This window comes from Canis lupus, chromosome 25, assembly GCF_003254725.2.
Source record: "Canis lupus dingo isolate Sandy chromosome 25, ASM325472v2, whole genome shotgun sequence".
Taxonomy (NCBI): Eukaryota; Metazoa; Chordata; class Mammalia; order Carnivora; family Canidae; genus Canis; species Canis lupus.
The window spans coordinates 20,449,840-20,474,377 of NC_064267.1; the positions used below are offsets into that span (position 1 = coordinate 20,449,840).

The 24,538-nt window shown below is 33.5% G+C and overlaps 1 protein-coding gene across 21 annotated transcripts in view; it reads right to left on the reverse strand.

Annotated features, from left to right (window-relative positions):
* The window catches only part of NEK1 (NIMA related kinase 1), a 228,957-nt gene that overhangs the window by 125,390 nt on the left and 79,029 nt on the right, over window positions 1–24,538 (reverse strand). For 15 of the 21 annotated variants that reach the window (XR_007405808.1, XM_049101052.1, XM_025462838.3 and 12 more), the window contains exons 13-18: window positions 20,619–20,678; window positions 20,321–20,380; window positions 20,179–20,226; window positions 19,937–20,011; window positions 13,882–14,045; window positions 4,507–4,609 (exon numbers count right to left, since the gene is read on the reverse strand). Coding sequence is in view for 20 of the 21 variants with exons in the window: in XM_049101052.1 (XP_048957009.1) it covers window positions 4,507–4,609; window positions 13,882–14,045; window positions 19,937–20,011; window positions 20,179–20,226; window positions 20,321–20,380; window positions 20,619–20,678 (510 nt within the window). In the remaining variant the exon portion in view is untranslated. The other 6 variants (XM_049101045.1, XM_049101046.1, XM_035716267.2 and 3 more) reach the window with 5 other exon arrangements.

The following is a 24,538-nucleotide window of genomic DNA, read 5'->3' on the forward strand; positions in this document are numbered from 1 at the left end:
AATTTTATGCAGAACTTCCATGCTATTTTTGATAGCCACACTAATTTCCATTTCCACTCAGCACAAGATGTCTCTTTCCCTCCACAGCCTTACCAACACTTGCTATTTCTTATTTTGATACCAGCCATTTTGACAGGTATAAAGTGTTATCACATGAGCTCTTTAAAATCAGAGTTTTCTCCAGCTGGGTGTCGAAGTGGCAGTCAGAAATTTAAAGCATGGGAGGAGTCTGATGAATAAGAAGTTATCTGTTGCTGAGATGAAGAGGGCCACATGGCAAAGACCTGACAGTGGTCTCTTAGAATTGAGATTGATTCCTGGTCAAAAGCTAGTCAGACAGTGAGGACCTCAATCCTATAACAGCAAGAAAAAGAATCCTACCAACACAGTAAAGAGTGAAGAAGATCTTGCCCTAACTGAGCCTCAGATAAGGACACAGTTGGCTGACACCATGGTTTTAGCCTTATGAGACCATGAGCAGAAGATCCATTTAAAACATGTCAGATTTTGATGCACAGAAACTGTAATAAATTTGTGTTGCTTTAAGCCTCTAAGTTTATGGTACTTTGTTATACAATAGAAAACTAATACAGAAAGGCAAATTTTATATAGTATCTCTATTTATTCACAAAAAATTTCTAATTTCAAACTTAAAATCTGTGAGGCCTTCTCACAGTTAACTTTAGCTCACATTCCTATTCACTGCCTCACATTACTAGTGTATATATTCCTATTCAATATTAAGATTATAAATTACTGTAGAGACAAACTATATCTGATTAAGCTTTAATTAAATCACGTTAAATTAAGCTACTATGCCCAAAATGTTTAACTGCCTTGTTTTTAAATTAGTAGATAGAAAAAACTTAATATATGATGCACATACCCAAATATAAAATAGAAAAATAGAAATTATTCACTCTTGCCCATATCTTTTTAAAGAAAAGTGTTATATAAACATTAGTCATCTAGGGAATGAAGAAATTCTATATTGTTTTACAAAATACATCTTGGAAGATCATATAAAAATCATTGTTAAGATGCACTCCTGATCTCTAAGCGTTTTTTAAAGTTTTTTGAAAATGACAACAAAATAAAAATACTAAAACCTGTTTGCAACATGTCAACATGACACTATAGCTTCCCTTCTTGCAAAATCCTAGAATAAAGTTGTTTTAAGTGAATATATATCAGCACTCAAAAACCAGCAAAACTCTTGCTAGTCTCAAGTACAGAAGGAATCAGGAGATAAGGAAAAGTACACAAAGTCAGTTTTTTTTTTAAGATTTTATTTATTTATTCATGAGAGACAGAGAGAGAGAGAGAGGCAGGCAGAGACATAGGCAGAGGGAGAAGCAGGTTCCATGCAGGGAGCCTGATGTGGGACTCGATCCGGAGACCATGGGATCACGCCCTGAGCCGAAGGCAGATGCCCAACCGCTGAGCCACCCAGGTGTCCCACAAAGTCAGTTTTAAGTGAGAAGCTTCACTAGCAGCAAAAGCATGTCAGAAAGAATACTATCACAGAAGGTGTGAGCAACAGGAGGCATGCTCTCAGACTTATGGAAGCTGAGAACATGAGAAGGTCTAGAAGCAGACAACAGTAGTTACAAGAAGAGGGTTACCTCTATTGCATTACTCATCTCCACAAGCCAAAAAGCAGAGTCAGTTACCTTCATATATGGGTGATCAGAGAGGGCTTAGAGGTAAAAGGCCAATCCTCTGAGTGACTGGTTATAATGAAAATGAATGAGAGTCTCCTAAGCCCAGGAAATAAACTGCTGAGGTGTTTGCCTGACAGAATATCAATACATGTGCCATCTATTTTCTACTTTCACTGAAAACTGCAGAGGACAGGTCAGTAGCACTCTCCCATCTCACCAGGAAACCACTCAAACAAAGGTAATAAGCAATAAAATAGCCACTCTCAAATATGAACTCTGTCAAGAACACCAAACATTTGACAAATGCCAACCATATGAAATAGAGAACTCAAAAATGGAAGAAACCAAAGTATGGCCAATAGCACACTAAAAACAAGATTTTGCAAAAACTAGTATTATCAGAGAATATGATTAAGGAAATCTAAGGGAAAACTAATTAGAATTCATGGACACAAAAAATACAAGTTCCTAAGTGAAAAAAGAAATTCATTAGATGAGCTGAACCATAGAGTAGACAAAACTAAATAAGATATTAGAGATGAAATCCAGGCCTAAAAATATTCCTAAAACATAGCAGTAAGAGAGAAAGGGATAAAAAGGATGAAACTGAAGTACAAAAAGGACATCTATCCATCTAATAGGAGTTATCTTAAGGAGAAAAAGGAGAAGAAGCAGTATTTGAAGATATGGGGCCAAATTAGTTCTAGCCTTAAGGCTGTTCTGGATCTGCCTAGCAGATCTTAAAAGCAAGCCGTGAAAGATTCAAACTATTTCCTAGTAACTTAACGGAATCCCAGAATAAAGCCCCAACATATTTAAATAGAAAAAAATCCAAAATAAAATACACAATGCCTGGCATCCAATCACAAATTACCAGGCATGTGAAGCAGGAAAAGATAAACCCAACGAGAAGAAAAGTCATTAAGAAATGACAAAGATAATTGAATTAGAGAAGGTAATTAATACAGCTATTATATTCAAATTCAAGAATGTAGAGAAAAGCACAAACGTTATAAAGAGAGATAGGGAAAGTATAAAAATGACCCAAATAAACTTTTAGAAATAAAAAATACAAGATGAAAAATTTCCTGAGATGAATATAATACAATGTCTGCATGGGATTAACAGATCAGACAAGGCAGAAGACAAGATTAATGAACCTGAAGATGCAGAAATAAAAGCTATCCAAAATAGAAAATAGAAGAAAGAGTGAAAAAAATGAACAGACCCTAAGCAAGCTGTTTATAGAGAGCATCACATGGTCTAGTACATGGGCACTGAGAGTCTCAGAATCAAAAAGAACAGAAAACATTTTTTGAATAAATAACAGATGAAATTTTTCCAAATTTGATGAAAATTATAAATCCACAGATCCAAGAAGCTCATTGAATTCCAACAAAATAAAAATGAAGAAAACTACACCAAGCTACACTGTAATCAAATTGCTTCCAGTGATAAGTTAAAAGTCAGTAGAGAAAAAAGACATATTACATGTAGAGGTAAAAGATATGAATGACAGCTAACCTCTAATCAGAAATAGATATGCCAAAAGATAATTGGAGAAACATCTTTAAAGTACTGAAAGAAAAATATCTCAACCTGTAATAATATACTCACTAGAAATATTTTTCAAAAAAGAAGGCAAAATATTTTTTCAGGCCTACAAATGCTAAGCATATTCACCAACTGACCATCATACAAATTATCATTAAACATGAGGACCAAATAAATACATTTCCAATTTATCTTGGTAAGTTTCTGTCCAAAAGAATTGCCAGAGTATTCTCCATCATAAAGAAAAACAAAGTGAGGACAGAATAGCAGTATGTAATGATGAGGAAAGAAATATGTAAATCTTGACAAGCCTAATAATTTTTCTAAAATATTTTAAATTAAAATCTGTAACTAAAAAAAAAAAAATCTGTAACTAAAATTCTGGATGCTATTATCTTTGGAGATATGGGGTCAGAGAAAAATCAGAAGGTTCTCTTCTACTATCTACAGGAAGGATACAGATACAGATTAATTCCAAAGTTCAAAAACAAACCTGTGTTAAAAATATGAAAGGTAACCATTAAAAAATCTAAATATCTTTCACTGATATTATTGCAAAGAAAAAATATCTTAAATTGAAATAATTACACAAATAAACTCACAAAGATACCACTTATATAGTTATAAACCTAATCAAAATACATGATCATATAATTGACCTATTTTCTATTTAGCAGGGCGCTTCATGGTGTGGTAAGCTGATAGAATCATCAGCTGTCCTGTGGACAAAAGGTCAAAGGCATTTGTGCATCTCTACAAGTCAAAACCATTAAGTAGACTACCTAAAAACTGTTACTATTTTCTTGGATACATGACTTAATTTAGTTAGCTGGCATAACTGGAGATTTTAATATACTTTTGCTTCTAATGTGCTTTTGAGAAGATACATAAACTTATATTTATTGAAATGTTTCCCATTTTTCCTTTAAAAATCTTTGCTACTTAAAAGTATTTAAAACCAAAAGCATGTATGAAAAAAAACAATCCTAGCAATGTAACAATTCATTTGTTTTAATATAAATATCTAGGTTGCTTTTAATATAAATATCTACTTCTCTTTTTAAAAGGAAGAATACAACTATGAACTTACTCCTAATTAACCATCAAGAGAATTTCACCTTGGTATAAAAGATATAGCAGAAGTTAAGGTGTATCATAACTTTATACTCTATAAATCTTTAGAGTAAATGTTTGTAAAGATTTAGAATTCATTTATACCTACCTTGTTCCAGACCTTCACTTTGAATATTAATATGCTCAAAAATCTCAAAAAAAAAAAAAATCATACCATATGTCCTTCGGCTCGAGCTTTATTTTGCCGTGCTTCCCGTTTTCGCTGTAGGAACTCTTCCACTTGTTTAGCTCTTTCCACAGCTAGTTGCCCCTTTTGCCTGAATATTTTGGACAAATAGCAGAGTCAGAAACTTTGAACATTAAATATCTCAAAAAATTAAAAATTAGCCTTATTCCAAATGTTGTCTTTGTTGCAGAAAATGAAATAAAACCTTCCCCTGTAATGAAATCGCTATATTTCTATCTACTACCTAAATCATTTTTCTTTACTATTATAAATAGAAGTAAAATTACTAATACTACTCCAAATCTTATCAAGGTTTCTTTTACATTTATTTAATCTATTCTACTTACAGACACATAAAATTATTTTGGACTATAATTATAGAATATTCTCAATAGTTTCCGATAGTGCAGCTTATTTCAGAACTCTGTACCTATCTAAGAACCTTCTTTAAACAGCATTGAAGGGATCCCTGAGTGGCGCAGCGGTTTAGTGCCTGTCTTTGGCCCAGGGCGCGATCCTGGAGACCCGGGATCGAATCCCACGTCGGGCTCCTTGCATGGAGCCTGCTTCTCCCTCTGCCTGTGTCTCTCTGCCTCTCTTTCTCTGTGTGACTATCATGAATAAATAAATAAAATCTTAAAAAAAACAGCATTGAAGTAAAATTAAAGCAGCATAATAGCAATTTCAAAAATGAAATATAAATTCAACAATGAATAAAAAGTTTGAGTTTTCAAAAATACACTAAAAAGCAATGTCTAAATTCCTTGAATAGCATAACTATTAAAAGTAAAATGGACAGGTTGTATTTCTGTATCTTTCTCTGACAATTATAAAAGAAAGTAAACATGTTGAGCTTAGACAACAAATAAAAAATACAAGGGTGCCTGGGTGGTTCAATTGGTTAAGTGTCCACCTCTTGATTTTGGCTCAGGTCATGATCTCAATCAGGGTCATGAGATTAATCTCTGCCGAAGTCAGGCTCTGTGCTAAATTTAAGAACCTGTTTAAGATTCTCTCTCCTTCTCCAACTCTGCCCCTCTCACCTGCTTGTGTGCACTTCCTATTTAAACAAAAATTTTATTTTAAAAACTCAAATTAAAAAAATATATAAAAATAATATTTATTGAACATTTAAATATACTGTGCCTGTTCTATTGTATCTAACATACATTATGCCTTTTACATATTATGCCTGTTACATATTTTGAAAGATACAAAAATAAATTTAAAAAATCCAGTCCCAATAATCAGATAACTCATTGCATAGTATCAACTGCAGTTAATTTTGGAGGTGAGTTAGAAAGACAAGCAAGTGATTAGTTGTGCTTCCACTCAGATTTTGGCTACAAAGGCACACAAAATTCCTACAGCCTTTCTTTAAGACCATAAGTAAGTTATGCCCTGAATGATACATGAAATACTGTCTATTCTGTCCTCCAATAGGTTTAAACACTTCCTGATTTCCATCATTGGAATTTTCTAGGATTAGATCATTTCTATAGGTGGTTAAGAATCTTTTATTATGACTGTCAGGTATATGTAGGTAGCTAACCCTTAATCTAGTTCCATATCACCAAATTCAGAAACGTACTTCACATTACCCATGGTAGTTTGAGTAGATTAAGAATAATGAATGAGAAATTTGTTTATGCCTCTGTAGTGCACATGCACTATCCTCTAGCAGTCATATTATGTGCTGTATAATTATAAGATCAATATCTAGTCTGGATGCAAGATATTTCCCTGCATATATCCAAGCAAGGCTGTGACCTAGTCAGCTGTAGTCCCTTTCTATAAGGCTGGGCCTGAAGAAGGCCCATAAACTTTAAGAGGATATGACACTCAGACTGAAACTGTATGTCTACTGGTAAGGCACTTTTGGAGGGTCCTAGAAACTTACATCACCACTTGCAATTACATATAGTTGCTGTTCCCTGTGCTGTGTATCCTGACTGCACCTCTAACTTTTCTAGAAGTAAAACATGCTTGATTTCCCCATCTTAAGGTACTATGTCCAATGTCTGCCAGTCGAAACCCCCAACTGGTGTATATTAATACAACACGTGCACAGAATTATTTTACTAAAACCTGGTTGTATATATAATGGTTTTGGTTTATAGATTTTCAACCATTTAAATATATAAAGTACTCCTGTTCTATTTATTTAGATAATTTATAGATTTAGCTTCACTGAGTAGTCTTTTCCTAAGCCTGTTTAAATAAGCAAATTTATATAACTCACTGCTTTCAATCACAAACTTAAAATCTGTAATGATTTTTGCTTAACATTATTATTTCTCTTTCCTCTCCCATCCAAGTACTAACCAGGACCAACCCTGCTTAGCTTCCTAGGACAGACAAGATCAGGCTTCATACCAGGAAGTATGGTCGTAGACTCTTTTTCCCTCTCATTTGTTTAAAAAAATACTTTAGAGTGTCAACTATTTGCCAATATTATATCTGTCTTTGAAGACATAAATATGTATAAAAAAGAGTTCCAAAATGCAAGAGTGATTCAATATACAAAAATGAGAGCAATAAACCTTATTAAAAGAATAATGGATAAAATCAGTTTGATTCTATGACCTCTCATAACATCTAAAAACTTATAAACTGTCTTTATTTTTCACATGCATTTGTTTACTACTTCATGTACACCAAAAAGAAAAACCCATACTCATATTCTTATTCCTATCTAAGATAGTAAAACTGCTAAACTATTGACACAAACTATTTGTGCCAGATTCATGGAAATAAACCGTATATAGTCGATTTATTTAATAGTCATTTCCTTTATTAAACATTATTAAGAATTCACAGGCACATACTATTTTAGATAAATTAAACACACTATCTTCTCCATCTCCTGAGTTCTAAAATTATTTCACTTAAAATCAGTAAAGCAGTAATCTAGATTAATAATAAAGTAATGATAACATAAACACTATATAAACCACAATTATATAGTAAGAAATTAGGAATTTGCAAAGTAAAATACAGAGGCATTAAAACGTGTTAAAAAGTAATTATTCTAACACAAATTCCTTTTTTCATCTGGAAAACAGAGGGAAAAAGGAGTATCTTTTCTCTCTCCTTTTCTTATTATAAAGGCATCTGGGCAGATTACTTAACATCCACAGATCAAATGCTTTATAGGTAAAGGATATTTTTAAAGTTTGAAACATGATTGTAAGTGATTTAGAGTTAAAAACATCACAAAAATTATCTAGCAATCTAGGTAGAAGAAATAATCTGAGAAATAAAAAGTGAATCAATATGGTTTAAGGTAGAAGTGCTGGGGTAGTACAGAGTTAATGAGAAAAGAATGTAGGGCGTTTATTCTTTAAGCTTCCTCCTCTGTTTAAGTGGCATAATGTCTATCTGATGGAATGGAACTGCTGTCAGCTTTACCCAAATTAAATGATGCAATAGAGAGAAAAAGACGTGAAAAGTAAAAGCACCCATAAAGCACAAAGGTTAAGAGGCACTCAGTAGTTTTATAAAATAGTCTTATATGGCTAGAGATTCTAATATTAAAAAGCTAACTGAATGTAAGCTCATCAGCTTCAACAGCGTACCACTCTGGTGGGAGATGTTCATGAGGGGGAAGACTTCGTAAATGGGAAGACAAGGATAATATATGGAAAATCTCTGTACCTTCTCCTTTAGTTTTGCTGTGGACCTAAAACTGCTCTAAAAAAAAGCCTTTAAAAAAAGCTAATTGAAGAAATGTATTAAGACATATATAAGCACAGTCAGACTAGCCAGAATTACTGATAAGAGAAGAGGAGAAGTAAAGCCATAAGAAGGGGAGCAGGCAAATAGTGAGGATCCAATATATAGGGAAAAGAGAATTAGAAAAAGTTGACCAAAAAGAAAAAGTTGACCATAAGTTTCAATTTGCCAATTCAGTTTGAATCAGGGAAAAGAAGTCACCAGGACAGACAATAACATACAAATTACAATAAAACTAGATGTTATGACAGTATGGAGAAAATGTTCCTTAAAGCCAATACCCACTAAAAAGTACAAGACAAAAAAATCATATTTAAATTGGAGATCTTAAGTATTGATTAGTCTAACTTCTTGCTGAATAAAGTATTCCTCTATTGCTATCTGGATATACCTGACACATGGTCATTTAAACCTCTAGTTTAATAGTTTCAGTTTGAGCACAGGCATTAAATCCCACAATGGCCCACCCATTGGACAACCCTCGTATTGAGCTAAAATCTGTTCCTCTACTTCTCCTAGTCATGGTAATTCTACATGGTGGAAATATAAGTAAGTCTAATTTCTCAATATTTCTGAAACTAACCTGTATCACTTTGGCAAGTAGGAAAACAAGACAAAAAACCTACTTGTGATTTTCCTTTGGGTTTCCTTTTTCCATGAACAATGGGAGAGAAGAGAGGTATGAATGTTTGGGTAAGAATTCTACGCATGGGGCACTTGGGTGGCTCCACTGGTCAAGCATCTGCCTTCTGCTCAGTCATGATCCCAGAGTCCTGGGATGGAGCCCCATGCTATCCTCCCTGCTCAAAAAGGCTCAAAAGGGAGCCTGCTTCTTCCCTGTCCCTCTGTCGCCCCCCCACCCCCGCCACTAGTGTTCTCTTTCTCTTAAATAAAATCTTAAAAAAAAAAAAAAAAAAGAATCCTATGTGAAAGGGAGATGACAAGGTAGTTAGCATCCAGCATTTTTAAAATAGGAAATATGTGAACAGTCTTGAACTTAGCAAAGGAAGCAATATTAAAAGGGAACTTAAGGATGAGAAGGGGGAAAAGAATAAATCCTTCTGAGGAAAGCAAAACACTGAGGGGCAAAGAGAATAGCTTAAGTTTGAGGGAATTGTAAACGTTGAACCCTGACAGTGGAAAAGGATTATAGCATATACATAAATATGAGACCATCAGTATCATGAAGCATGGAATTAGGAGAATATCATACACACAGCAGTTAGTCTTTTCCTTACACCAATGATTACTAGTTATAAAAGATAAGGGCACTTATATTCTTATAGCAGAATATAATTATACTAGCTTCAAGGCTTTTCTATTATTTTTCTCATTTACAAGGAGTTTGCAGGAGAGAAGCAAATCTTGATACACATTTAAACTTGTTTCTTGGGATCCCTGGGTGGCGCAGCGGTTTGGCGCCTGCCTTTGGCCCAGGGCGCGATCCTGGAGACCCGGGATCGAATCCCACGTCGGGCTCCCGGTGCATGGAGCCTGCTTCTCCCTCTGCCTGTGTCTCTGCCTCTCTCTCTCTCTCTCTCTCTGTGACTATCATGAATAAATAAAATCTTTAAAAAAAAAAAAATAAACTTGTTTCTTTTTCCCTAATTTAACCTATTGTGAATATATACTCTACCAGGAACTGAAATTAAGAGAAATAAATTTTACTCAGTATTAAACTGTAAAATCAACATATTAAAAAAGAAAGAAAAAAAAAGCAGTTGTAAAGGTACCCTAATGAGACAGAATGGCTTGCTCATAAAGTCAAGGTTTTGTTGAGACCTGATCACATTAACATGTACAAATTTAAAAAATAAACTTACGATGATAGTAGTGGATCAAAGGTAATGGTAAGAGAGATGAAGGGTGCCCAAAAAGCTCCCTCTGCAGCTATCCAAGCAACGACCAAGGGAGGGAAGGCTCAAATCAGCCTTGAGGCCTCTTCACATAGGCTCATTTCTACTACAGAGACATGTGTCCAGGTGTGAGAGCATCTCCAAGGCCTAACTGAGGGTTAGAACAACATAGTGACTAGCCAGATTCATTCTCTGACCAGTGGTATTCTCTCAAAAAGTTTTCAATAGGTGTCAGTAATATAAAGAAATGAGTACCTAATTTCTACAAATCCAAATTTATTAAATCCACAGGATAATCTGTATTCTAAGACTATGTCATCCTACTTTTTTCACATTAAAATGTCCATTCTTTTGGGGCACATACATAGCTCACTCAGTTAAGTGTCTTTTTCTTTTAAGATTTATTTGAGACAAAGTGCATGTAGTGGGAAGTGGGAGAGGGAGAATCTAGAGAGGACTTTGGAGTGCTGATCCCAATGCAGGGCTTGATCTCACAACCCTGAGATCATGACCTGAGTCAAAATCAAGAGTTGGACTTAACCAACTGAGCCACCCAGGTGCCCCCCACACCCCTGGATTCCTGATCTCAGCTCAGGTCTTGATCTCAGGGGTCATGAGTTCAAGTCCCATGTTAGGCTCCACACTGCGGAAAAAGGGGGGGGGGGCACCTGGGTGGGTGGCTCAGTGGTTGAGCATCTGCCTTTGGCTCAGGGGGTGATTGATCCTGGGGTCCTGGGATCAAGTCCCATATTAGGCTCCCTGTGGGGGAGCTTCTCTCTCTGCCTGTAGCTCTTGCCAGAGGGCGAGGAAGGGTTGTTAGTTCAATTTTTTAAAAAATTTATGCTATTAATAAACCTTTTTCAAGTATTTATTTATTTGGTCAGATAATTCTTTAGATTCAAAATACATTAAATTTATTCCTGTTAAATTTTATTCAATTCAAGTTTGTTGTAGCTATGGTCTACTTAAGATTATCTTGTTTCCTGATCAATCATACCACATATTTACAATTTCCACTTTATATCTTCTGGAAATATGATGACTGTATCCTTTAAATGTTTTTTCTAGTGCCCCCCTTAAAAATAAAGGTTTGAGGACAAGCCTCTAAAATTTTATTTGGGTGACATAAGAACAATAATCAGCACCCTGTAAATATAAACAATATATTGCTGAAGTCTATCTACTCTACCAAGTATCTAATTAATTTTTTTACAATGCCTCTACGCCAAGAGAAATACCTAGAAGTTCCATTTATTAGTTAGGTCCAAACTGTTTAAGAGTAGTGGTCTGCAGTTTGCCAAAAGATATAGCTGTTTCCTTCAAAATTATAAAATATTCAAGGCACCATGATGCTCCAGGTTGCCTCACCACACAGTTTGAGAACTAAAGTTCTACCCTATAACCCTAACAACAAAAAAAAAATATAAAGGTATATTTGACATAATCTATTCCGTATGAATTTATACTTTGTCAGAGTGATGAGTGCTTCCTCCTAAGATGTTTGCAGACATTTTTTCAATCTTGCCAAGGCCTGACATGAAGAAAACTGGTGTAATTTACAGAATATGCTTTTTGAAATTATATGATACTTGATGATCTTTAATTTTCTGCCAACTTTTCTATTTTCCATGTCCTCAAATAAAAATAAATTCACTCAGTACATATCAAAGTTCATGCAGCTACTGATACCATATTGTTTAAAGTACCCAATATTTCCAAATTTTATAACCAACTAAAGCAGTAATTTTTTAGCTTGTTCACTAGAAGTATCTCAAGAAGCTGATAAATCTTCTAAGAGAGGGTTTAAAGAGAAGTCTACATTCAGATATACTTAGTTTAAATCTGAGCTCTACCATTTACTAGATGCCTAACCATGCACAAGTTTTAATTCTCTGTAAATCCTAATTTCTTCATCTTTATTAAAAGAATAATATCTAATTCAAAGGATTACTGTGACAAATAAATACATCTTGGTATATAATAAGCATTCAATAATACCTACCATCATTAATAAGAACAACAATAATTTCATACAACATAAGAAAATGTATATGTCTGAGTACTGCTAAGCTCACTGAGTTGATATAAATGAAATAAAAATGATCTTACAACCACAAATAATTTAAAAACTGAAAATTAAAACAGTGAAACTATAACTAATGCAAAACAAAGATTGGAAGATGTGGTATAGAGGAAGAAGTAGCCATTTAAGACAATTTGAAACTCAAATATATGCAAATATTTCAAGGTTATAATAAGAGTTTGATTCAAATGGCCCAATGTAGTCCATTATTTGTCATTCCAATTGCAAAGAACCAAGAAACATTCTGGAAGTTGAACAGTGTGAAGAAGCATAACAAGTTTTCCCTATTTTCTTTATACTATATTTATTTACTTTAGATTTAATATAAAATAAAACAAAATTAAATATTAGATCCATAACACCACAGGATAAAAGCCACATAGAAAATCTACTTTCCCATTTCATCAAAAAAAAAAAAAATGCATATCAAGAGTTGGTAGCCTTCCTTTCTCAAGAACAGACTCTAATGTGTTGGCCTACTGTGTATAATTCATAATGTTAATTTATATTCACCTCATTCATTTACCTCTGCTTACTTACATTTTATTTCTTAAAGATTTTATTTATTTATTCGAGAGAGAGAGAAAGAGAGGCAGAGACAGACAGAGGGAGAAGCAGGCTCCGTGCAGGGAGCCTGATGTGGGACTCATGTGGGACTGGATCCCAGGACTCCGGGATCACACCCTGAGCCAAAGGCAGACACTCAACCGCCGAGCCATCCAGGTGTCTCTGTTTACTTACATTTTAAACATCTTTTATAATTGAGGGGGATCATAAAGATTTTTATTATAATCAAAAGTATTCCCCTTAAAATGACAAGAAAAAGGAAATGTGATTAAATTTTCATAAAATGATCTCTGCTTTTTTAACCACATGTTTTATAGAAGGAATGGGAATACTAAGAAAACATGTATGCATACTTAAGAAAAAAGGAACCATGCAAATTAAAACCGCTGACTGCTATATATTAAATTAATTCAATGGAAGAAAAGGAAAATCTGATGAATAAGATGTAGCGAGCCATCAATCAGAGACAAATATAAGAAACAAGTTAAAACAACAAAGAGAAAAGTGGGATTCTAAGTGATGAAGAAAAAAAAAGACAAAAAAGCATGCTTTGGAATTCTGCATAAAGTATGATTCCATTTAAATATATGCTGATTCATTTGAGGCAAGTGGGTGAGATTATTACAACCATCTGTTGGCTCAAACTGATACTATCACATGTTATTTTAAATAAGTATATTCAGCCTATAACATATAAGTTACAAAAAGTAGGCTGAATTCAAGAGCTACATGTTTGTCAAATGTAATCAAAGACCAAATTTTCCACCTGATAAAATTATGCATCCAGAAGGCAAAAAAATATTCTGTGTAATCAATACAGAAGACACCCACAAAGTAAAGCAACTAAGTTATACAAGACATAAGACAAAATTACGCAAAAGAATGAATTTATGGATCACCACAGTTTAACCTGCTTATACTGGCTTGTTTAGACATAATCTTCAGTCTATTCAAAGATTTTCTAAAAGCATCAGCATTTGGGAAATAGTGATGACCTCTAGCCCCATTACGAAATCCTGAATGTATTTCAGATGAAATTCCTCTGTAGTTAAACATGCAAAATGACTTTCATTATTTTCTCTGAAGCAAAACATAAGCAACTTTTGCAGAACAAAGCCATACCTTTCTGGATGTCTTCGGCCATATATTTCTCCTTTCCATTTCGCTTCATTATTTTCTACTCTTTGTTGCTGCATTTGATCAAAAATAGCATGGTAATGTTCATATTGTCCTCGAGAAGAAAAAGATGATGGAGCCACTGCCCCTCCACTGCCAAAAAAGGGAGCCTAGGAATTAAACAAAGAGCTCTCACATGTTTATCTCATAAGGCCCAAAAGGCCTGTACTACCCTCAGAAAAAGTTTTTTTTCAACACTTGACTTTTAAAAAGCAATTAGCTAATTTGAACATATTAATAAACAACCTATAGCAAAATGTTTTCCTACTACAACATAGCATTCAAAAAGTAGTATACTTTGTTACCAATAATAAAGCATAATTTAACGAAAACATAAAAAGACATTAAAGTCTTAAATATTGTAAAGTCCAGTCTTAAGTTTTGAAACAAGTTTCTAGGACACATTTTATGATGCCATTCTATTACATTTAAATATATATATAGCTTACAAGTAAAGCTGAGCCTACTTTAGTAACACTCAAAATTATATTTAACAAAAACATTTACAGCTGGCATTTAATATACCTCAAATCCTTCAATTCAACAAATGGTAAAGACTTAAATACCACTGAAACATGCTAGATTTAAGTTTAAAAAAAGCAAAACATCATATCTATCCTTAATCAGTTTATAAACAAGTTAAGAAACAAAACACAAAACTAGAAATGCCTATGGTAAATGAATGGCAACAGTCACACTCTAAAGTAGTAAGTACTGAGACTGAGCAACTCTCACAAAATAGAAAAAAAAAACTTATCAGAAGTAAAAATTCTTTTTAAAGGAAAAAAAAGGCACTGGAAAAAGATACTGTTCAACCCAACCTTGAAAGCAATGTAACAAAGAGAGATTGAATGATTAAATATGAGCCAGGGTATTAAAGTAAAAATAAGCAATGTACGTATAATATTTGGGTGTTGACAGCAGGAGGAGGAAGTGAGTATGCAAACAAACACAAATAGAAGGCAGGTATTGGTCATAAAAGGCTGGTATATCTAACTACTATATCAACCCTTTGAGTTCATATAATGAAAGACAACAGAAAGTATATATAAACTTTCTGACAGGAGTAGCGTAACAAAACAGTTTTTAGAAGGTGAGTCAAATTACGCACGATGAGCAGGAAAAGGGAGAGAATAAGGTAGAGGAACCAATTGAAAGGCTTACTGCACTGACACTAAGCCACAAACCTAGACATAATGAAAGGCAATCAATGAAAAAGGGAAGGGAGTCGTGGATTCTCTCCAAAAATGACACTGGATAAAGGCAGACATAAGGTCACAATTACTGAGACATAAGAACTCATGTGTGTGGAAAACTCATGGTTAGAAAACAGAGATGTCAGACAAGGAAAAGACTAAAAGTAACTGTGTAATGCTGCACAAGTCATGGTGAAAGAATTTCACTATCAAGAAGAAATCAGAAACCTCAAATGCAGAGGTCAACAACACTGAAAATAAAACAAACTGTTATGACTCAAGTTGAGTGGTAGCATTTCAAAACCGATTTTGGGGGAGAAGTTGATGAAAACAGAAACTAGAATACTGACAAGTAAAAGAACAAGAGCTTCCAAGTGATAGGAAGAAATCTAAGAAAAGATGCAAAGAACAATACCAGAATCAAACAAATGTCAGTGTACCTACCTATGAGATAAAATCTTGACTCAGTAAGTTGCAGATAATGAGAAGCATGAGTTAAAAAAAAAAAAAAAAAAAAAAACTTGAGGCGAATACAGATAACTGATTAAAGATGTTTGAGTAGCAAGAGATCAAAGTTGTCAAAAATAGGGAAGATAACTAATTAGGCAGGAAACCCCATTAAAGGAATCCTCACACATCTTCAAAACGTGTCTCTCAAGGCAAGAATCACAATTCTAATAAAAGGCAGTTGCATCTCCTATGAGATTGGTTATTCTCTGAGTTTAATCTGGTGTTAATACCACCTTGATTTGAATTTGAGTTTTCTAATGTTTCTCTTTAGCAAAAACGAAAGTATGCTAACATCTCTGAAGATGGCTATGCTGAAAATATTGTACTAGAACACTGAAGCAATATGATCTTTCAAAAATCACCTTAACTAATTGTAAGCACAGGTGGATGAGTTTTGACAAATACATACACTTGCATAACCATTACCACAATCAAAAGCATATCCATTACCCCCCAAAAGTTCCTTCAGGTTATTTCGTAGCCTATGTCCATCAACCATTGATCTGCTCTGTCATAGATTGGACTGCCTCTTAGGTCTCGCTTCTTTAACCCAGTATGTTTTCGATCGATCCATGTTGCTGAATGTATTAACAGGCTATTCCTTTTTATTGCTGAGTAGTATTCCAATATATTTTCAACAGATACACTTCTTACATATTATGTTCACCATATGATCAAACTATGTATGTGGAACATTTCATAATCTTTTTAAACACACGTTTATAAGAGATACATCAGAAACAGATAAACCAATCCCAAATTTTGTAGACAGTAAATAATCAGATAGTTGGTTATTCGTACTGTGAATAATGCCTTATTAGAAGCATACAATAGTAGTATTAATTTTGAAATCTTTCCCTTGGGCACCTGGGTGGCTCAGTGGTTGAGCATCTGCCTTTAGCTCAGGTTGTGATCCCAGAGTCCTGGGATAGAGTCCTGCTTTGAGTTCCCCACAGGTAGCCTACTTCTCCCTCTGCCTATGTGTCTGCTTCTCCCCCCCTTGTCTCTCATGAAAAAATAAAATCTAAAAAAAAAAAAAAAAAAAAAAAAAAAAAAAAAAAAACATTTCCCTTAATGTTCGTTTTATCTTTATTTAGGGGATCTCTTTAATTTGATTGACGCTATACTGAACCTCCAGGTCCCTATCAACTATACAGAAAACAACCTAAGAAGTTAAATACTTCAAACCCCATGGGAAATAAGTACAGAAACAAAGAATCTGCATTAAGTCACAGGAAATAGTTTTATTAATCCTCAATGCAAGCATTATAGAAATTTATAAAATGATGCAGAAATCTATTAAGCACATACTATGTAATTCTGTTGAAGAACTGTCATAATCAGTTATCAAACAACATTGATTAAATTGGATTTCAGGATTAAATATAGCTTTAGATATCACAGGAAAAAAAGACATTTTATTGCATAGAAGATACATGCAAAAGGAGAAGAAAAAATAATTGACTTCTGAACACTAACCCTGTACTTGATATAAAATGCTTAACAAGGGGCACCTGGGTGGTTAAGCTCCCCCTGCTTGTGCGCTTGCTCACACGCTCGCTCACTCTCTCTCTCTCTGTCAAATAAATAAAATATTAAAAAAAAAGTGCTTGACAAGATGTGAAGACCTACACTTTAATTGGTTTCCAATCAGGTAAGATATGGAGTTAGTTATTTTAGAATGGGTCAAATTCTGAGTCATTTCTTGTCATTCAGGAGGTAGTAAATGATGTAGGAAAGATGTTAGGCTTGGAAGCCAACAGCCAAGAAAGATTTTTTGAAATCCCTTTGGTGCAAAAAGGTGGTTTTATTAAAGCACAGGGACAAGACCCATGGGCAGAAAGAGCTGCAGTGGAGTCATGAGGCGTGGCCCATGATATACTTGCAAGTCAGGAGGGAGTTAGGGATACTATAAGTCTCCAGGGTATTATGGAAACAAGGTTTCCAGGATCCTGAGGGGGCTAGCTATTGTTGGGAAAGGTCATTTATTATTGTTTAGTAAAAACTCAGTCATGAGACCTTTCTGATGTATATCAGTGGGTCATATGCTTGGGGGTGACTGCCAACAAAAATCGAAATGGTTAGGGTAGAGATAAAGGAAGTTTCCAAAGGAATTTTTATATGTTGAAGTAGACTTACAGGGTCCTGGGGATTGGGCTAAGATTATCGGTTGCCCTTAGCAAAGTATTAACATCGAGGCAGTTGAATCCCTAGCGGAATGTCACTCTGCCTGTTTCAATTTGATGGGCCTGGACAAAAAGTAAAACTACAAATTAGATAAGGATTTTGAGGTACTTATTTGAGAAATTCAAATTTATGGAAATTTAAAATAAGAAAAAGGTAAAACCAAATACTGCCATGACTCTGTTTCAAAATATCCCTACATTATTAATACAATAGTAGTAGGGAACTTTTAACATCTATTTAACATCAATGAATAGATCATCCAGACAGAAAATCAACAAGGAAACAGTAGCTTTGGAAATCACATTAGACCAGATGTACCTAACAGATACATACAGAACACTCCATCTTTGGAGTGTAGGTAGTAAGGAAATTTAATAATTTTTCTTCTGCCTTTATCTCCCACATCAGTAAATTCTACTTCTGAGGAAAGAAGATAATACAATACAAAATGGTAAAGTATAATATTAAAGATTAAATTATATTACTAAAAATAGTGTAATATATTAATACAGATTTAGAAAAATTGACTTTTACTAAATTAATAATACGTAATATGAAAAATCAAGAAAGCCAGGACAGAACACACATATCTAAATAAAACAAACTTTTATTCAAATCATAACTTTTGGGGAAAAGAAATAAAAATGGTAATCAAGTCAATTTGACAATATTGCATCCCTAAATACCAAGTATAATGAGCTTGATCGGAGCAGTTTAAAGAGATGTTGACTAAAAGTTGACTGGATGACATACATTAAAATTATAATACAGAGGAATAAAAGTATATTCATTTTTTATTGCTGTGTAACAAATCACCACAAATTTAGCAGCTTAAGACAATATCCATTTATTATCTCACTGTTTCCCCGGCTCAGGAATCTGGATATGGTTAGCTGGGTCTCTTGCTCAGGATCTCACCAGGGAGCAATCAAGGTGTCAGCCAGAACTGCAATTATCATTTGAGGCTCAGGATCCTCTTCTATGTCCACTGGATCCTTCATTTCCTTGTGGCCATAATGCTAAGGTCACTACTTTCTTGCTAGTTGTTGGCACTATCAATTCATAAAAGCCACCTATACTTCCCTGCAAATTGAATGCTTCTCTCCAGGCCAGCAGTAGCATGTCTCTCAGACTTTCTACTTCCCTTCCAATCTGCTATGAGGAAATCTCATCAAACGTCAACTGTAATCCTAGGAGTGACTATCCCATCACTATTAACCATGTAACATAACCTAATCAAGGGAGCTACACTACTACCCTCTTCATAGAGTTCCACCCACACTCAAGGGAATTACAAGTTATCCCTTATATTTGGGGGACCATCTTAGAATTCAGCCTAACAGATACATAATGGACACTATAAGAGCAAAAAGGGAATATAAGATTCAGATAAGCAAAACAAAGAAAGAAATTGTTCTTGAAATTTTTTTTTTAAAGAAAGAAGCTGAGGCTCAGAAAAGTTAAGTAACTTGCCCAAGGTTATAGAGTCTGGATCTACTCAAAAGCAATGTTTGAATTAACATATCTAGGTAAGGGGTTAGCTAGGTAATCTGTTATCTAGGTAAATGGTTGGATGTGGGATTGAGAGTAGAGGGAGGAAGTGGTGCTATCAAGAGAAACACAGAGCAGAGATTTGCCAGGCTACACACAATAAGAAAACTACAATACAAGCATGGTCTTTAGTTCCGCCTCGCTTGAGCACACAGCCTGTGGTAGGGAATGGATGGAAATGAGCTTAGAGAGATTGGCAGGGACAATAAGGATCTTATGAAAACTTAATCTTTAAGGCTAGATGAAGCAACAGAAGGATTTCAGGCAGAAGTGTGATAAATTTTGTTTGATATAAAAAAAGATTCTTCTGGAAGGAATGGTATATCATAGCCTTTACAAACTTTTTAAACAATTTAACAGTGTCAGATATTAGTCATCAATACAAATTATATATCAAATACATGCAGGAAAACTAAGAAGTCATGATAGATGAAGAATTCTAGGTAAAAAGTTAATCCCTCCCCCATCAAAAAAGCCAGTTATACACATTTCAAAGAGCAAGATGAAACTGGAGGAAAAACTACAGTAGTGTAACCATACTGGTATCAAATGCCTACCTTTACTTCACCACATCCACCAGCACTTAGCACGTTTCTCCATCCTTGTTCCCTGGCCCTATTTATTCTCTCCAACTTTTAGGGAAAAGAAACAAACAAAACACAATTTCAAGTATTTAACATAAAATACATGAAATACATTTACTAACATAATGGAAATCAGTGTATTCCTTTAGGGAAAAAAAAGTATGTGTGTGGGGAGGGGGTGGAATGTACCATGAAAAAATGGATTATCCTCTTACCCTTTCCTTTTCCTGTCTTTTCATCTGCTCCGCCTTCATTAAACTAATCTGTAACAATTTTAAAGACAAACTTCTTAGAACTCTTGAAACTATTATTGTCTACAGCTTGGCAAGGGAAGAAAAATAAAAGCAAAAAAACTACCTGATCCTTTTGTTTCTTTTCTTTTTCAATAAATTCCAACCTTCTCTTTCTTGCTGCTTCCTTAAATGAAAAAAAGAACATTTTTATCAATAATAATTCCTACTTTTTCTAGTTTCATAAGGAAAATTAGTATACCAATGATACAGGTATGCCCAGAGAGATTAGGAGAAAAAAAATTAAGTTAAAGGTTTATTTGTTTGAAAGAAATAAGGAGGAAAGGTTTGAAGGTTTTATAAGATTTTGTTCCTTAGAATTGTTTTGGCAAAGCTTTAAAATAAGCAGACAGATGTCTTTATACCTCAAACATTTTCCTCCTTTCTTCTCCAGGATTCACTTTCTTCACTGGAATTTGATGGGCCTGGATAAAAAGTAAAACTATAAATTAGACAAAGATTTTGAGGTACCTATCTGAGAAATTCAAATTTATGGAAATTTAAAATAAAAAGGTAAAGCCAAATACTGCCATGACTATTTCAAAATATATTATCCCTACATTAATACAATAGTAGTAGGGAACTTTTAATACCTACTTACATCAATGGATAGATCATCCAGACAGAAAATCAACAAGGAAACAGTAGCTTTAGAAATCACATTAGACCAGATGTACCTAACAGATACATACAAAACACTCTGTCCAAAAACCTCAGAATACACATTCTTTTCAAGTGCACATGCAACATTCTCCAGAATGTTAGAGTACAAAACAAGTTTCAATAAATTTAAAAAGATTAAAACCATATCATGCATCCTTTCCAACTGCAATAGTATGAAATTAGAAATCAATCACAAGAAAAACTCTGGAAAAAACATAAATACATGGAAGCTAAATAAGAAGCTATTAAACAATGAATGAGTCAACCAAGAATTCAAAGAGAAATAAAAAAAAATATATGGAAACAAATGAAAATGAAAACAGTCCAAAATCTTTCGGATAAAGCAAAAGCTATTCTAAAAGGGATGTTTATAGCAATATAGGTCTACCCCAAGAAATAAGAAAAATCTCAAAAACAGAACCTAACCTTATATCTAAATGAGCTAGAAAAAGAACATGGTCCAAAGCCAGGAGATAATAAAGATTAGAGCAGGAAAAAACAAAACAAAATCTCTCTCTCTCTCTCTCTCTCTACATATATATATATATATATATAAACTCTAAAAATTATATATATATATATATATATATATGTAATCCCTAAAAATAAAAGAATGACTGTTGTGTTTGACATGGTGTTTGTTAAACAAAAAGAAACCTTAAGTTCAAAGAAACTAGGAAAAGGGCTCACCCCCAATCATGAAATAAAGTTCTGTCCTCAGATACAGATGTTAATTTTCAGTTTCAGTTTTTCTAATATGAAAGTAGAATGTCATTTAGAAAGTCGAATATTGGGCAGCCCCAGTGGCTCAGCAGTTTAGCGCCACCTTCAGCCCAGGGTGTGATCCTGGAGACCCGGGATCGAGTCCCCGTCAGGCTCCCTGCATGGAGCCTGCTTCTCCTTCTGCCTGTGTCTCTGCCTTTCTCTCTTTCTCTCTCTCTCTCTCTGTCTCTCATGAATAAATAAATAAAAATCTTAAAAAAAAAAAAAAAGATTTAAAAAAAGAGTCCAATATTGAAGAGATAAATTTTTTAAAAAGTAGTTATATATGTTCACTTTATAAAATTCAAGCAAGAGTAAAAAGTTAATCTACTTCACTCTCTACTTCTAGAGGTAACCACTATCAATATTTTCATGAATATCCTTCCAAGACACACTTTAATATATACACTTACATATATACATAATTATGTCCATACACAGAATTTTAGCTTTTTATGCTTACATAAATGTAATAACAATGTGTTATTAGATAGAAAAATGCTTTTTACTATGAACAGTGCTCCTTGACATTTCCACATTGTAGTAATCAAGTTAACAATGGCAATATTCCATACAATGGATATAATTAATTTTAGCATTCCTCTAGGGATAGATAACTGGGTTGGTTCCACTTTTAGACCTCGATATTACATTTTGTTTCTGCTGCTTAGTTTTCTTTTTATATTTAGATCTTTAACTTAGATTTTTAAATGTTTGTAGTTAGATTTTTGTTTTTAGATCCATCTAAAATAAATTTTTATTCATAGAATGAGCTGGGAATCTAAGTTTTTCTCTAGGAAATTCAATTACCTCCTAACAATTTATTGGCTGATACATTCTTTTTCCCCACTGCTTTAAAATGCCTCATATATTAAAAAAAAATAAAAATAAAAATAAAATAAAATAAAATAAAATGCCTCATATATCATATAACAAATTCACACACATAAGGGTCAGTTTCTGGAATTCTCTATTCTAGTCCACATAACCATCCCTCTTTTCTTTTCTTTCTTTTTTTTTTTTTTAACTGGGATATAAAGTCACCAATAGGAAAGTAGATAAAAGATTCACAAAGATGTTAGCAAAAATAAATACCCCAGTGGCTAAAATCCAAGTCAAACCAACACCCAGAAGCTCTCCATGTGTCTCCACAAGTCCTACCTCTATCACAGAGGTAACCACCACCCTGACTTTTTTAACTACCATCTTGCTTTTCTTTATTGTTTTGTTCCTTACATGTATCTTCCTAAACAATAGTTTAGTACTTTTTCTGATTCTGAGTTTTATATGAATAGAATTCATATGAACAATACATATTCTTTTGTATCTTGCTTCTGTTGATTAATATTGTTTTGGGGATTTATCTATATTATTGTTTCCATCTACATTAGTTTTTTTACTCATATACAGTATTCCATTGACCTTGATTCCTTTTGTTCACAGTTATGTTGTATCTTTCTCATTAGGTCTATTTTAAAGAATTTCAGGGAATTTGTCTACTTCTTTCCATTTCATTTTGTAACTGATTATACATTTTTGCACGTGACATTTGTGTCAGACTACTTACTGAATTCATTAAATGTTTTCTGCTGCTTCACAACAACTTTCTAAATAAGTAATTATATCATCAGTAAATAACACCTATGTTTTCTCTCTTCTACCAATATTTATGTTTCATATTTCTGTTTTTTAATTGCACTGGCTAGGGCTTCTGGCATTTAAAAAAAAAAAAAACAATCAGGCAATCATAGCAAATATCTTTCTCTTGTTCCTGACTTCAATAGTAATGTTTCCAATTGTTCATTATTAAATACAATTCTTGACATAGTTTCATATATGTACACGTGCGCGTGCACATACACACATATACACACATATAGATAACTGTATCAGGTCAAGAACTTTCCCTTTTATTTCTTGAATCAGTTCTTAGGTTTTTTTTTTTAAAACTACTTTGAGGTATGATCGACATATATAAAGTTATACTATTTAATGTATACAACCCAAGAACTTTTTAAAACAAGAATCAGTGATGGCGCCTGGCTGGCTCAGTCGACAAAGCATGCAACTCTTGATCTTGAAGTTATAAGTAAATTCCAGCCCCACACTAGATGTAGAAATTACTTTAAAAATTATTTAAAAATCTCGTTAAACAAATGAAATAAAAATTAGTGTTGAATTTTACTGAATTTTTCGTATCTACTGAGATAACTTGTACATGGTTTCTTCTTCTAACCTAATAGAGTGAAATTATAGTAATAATTTTCCTACTGTTGAACCATCCCCCATATTCCTGAAATGAATCCTATTTGATAATTATTATTCTTTTGAGAAATTGCTTGTCTTTTTAAAAATACTTTTTAAGGATTTCTACATGTGTGTTCATAAGAATAACTGACACATGGTCTTTTCATTTTTATCTTGTGCTAAATACTCAAATTTTGTAAACAAGGTAAAGCCAGACGTATGATCAAATTTTCAAACAATTCGATATATAATTCTAGATACCAAAAAAGGTAAGAAGTATTTACAGGAAATTCTAAGTTATGGATCATGACCAGTTTTTACATTTTTCAACTACTGTAGGAAAAAATGAATATAAAGAATATGACACTGTACAAAATTATTTACCTTTGTTGAATTTCAATACAAAGGAAAACAGATGTTACTTTAAAAAATTACTTCAGTGATTGTTTACAATTATCAAAGTAATTCAGCATTTTAAAAAGGTCTTTGGCAACAATTCCATTTCAACAGCAGCTATTTTTTTTAGCAAAAGCCAATGCTTCAGTTTTCTAAATTTTATAAAATGATACGAAGAAATATTTGCTAAAATTCTAAATGGCAAATCAGAATAAAT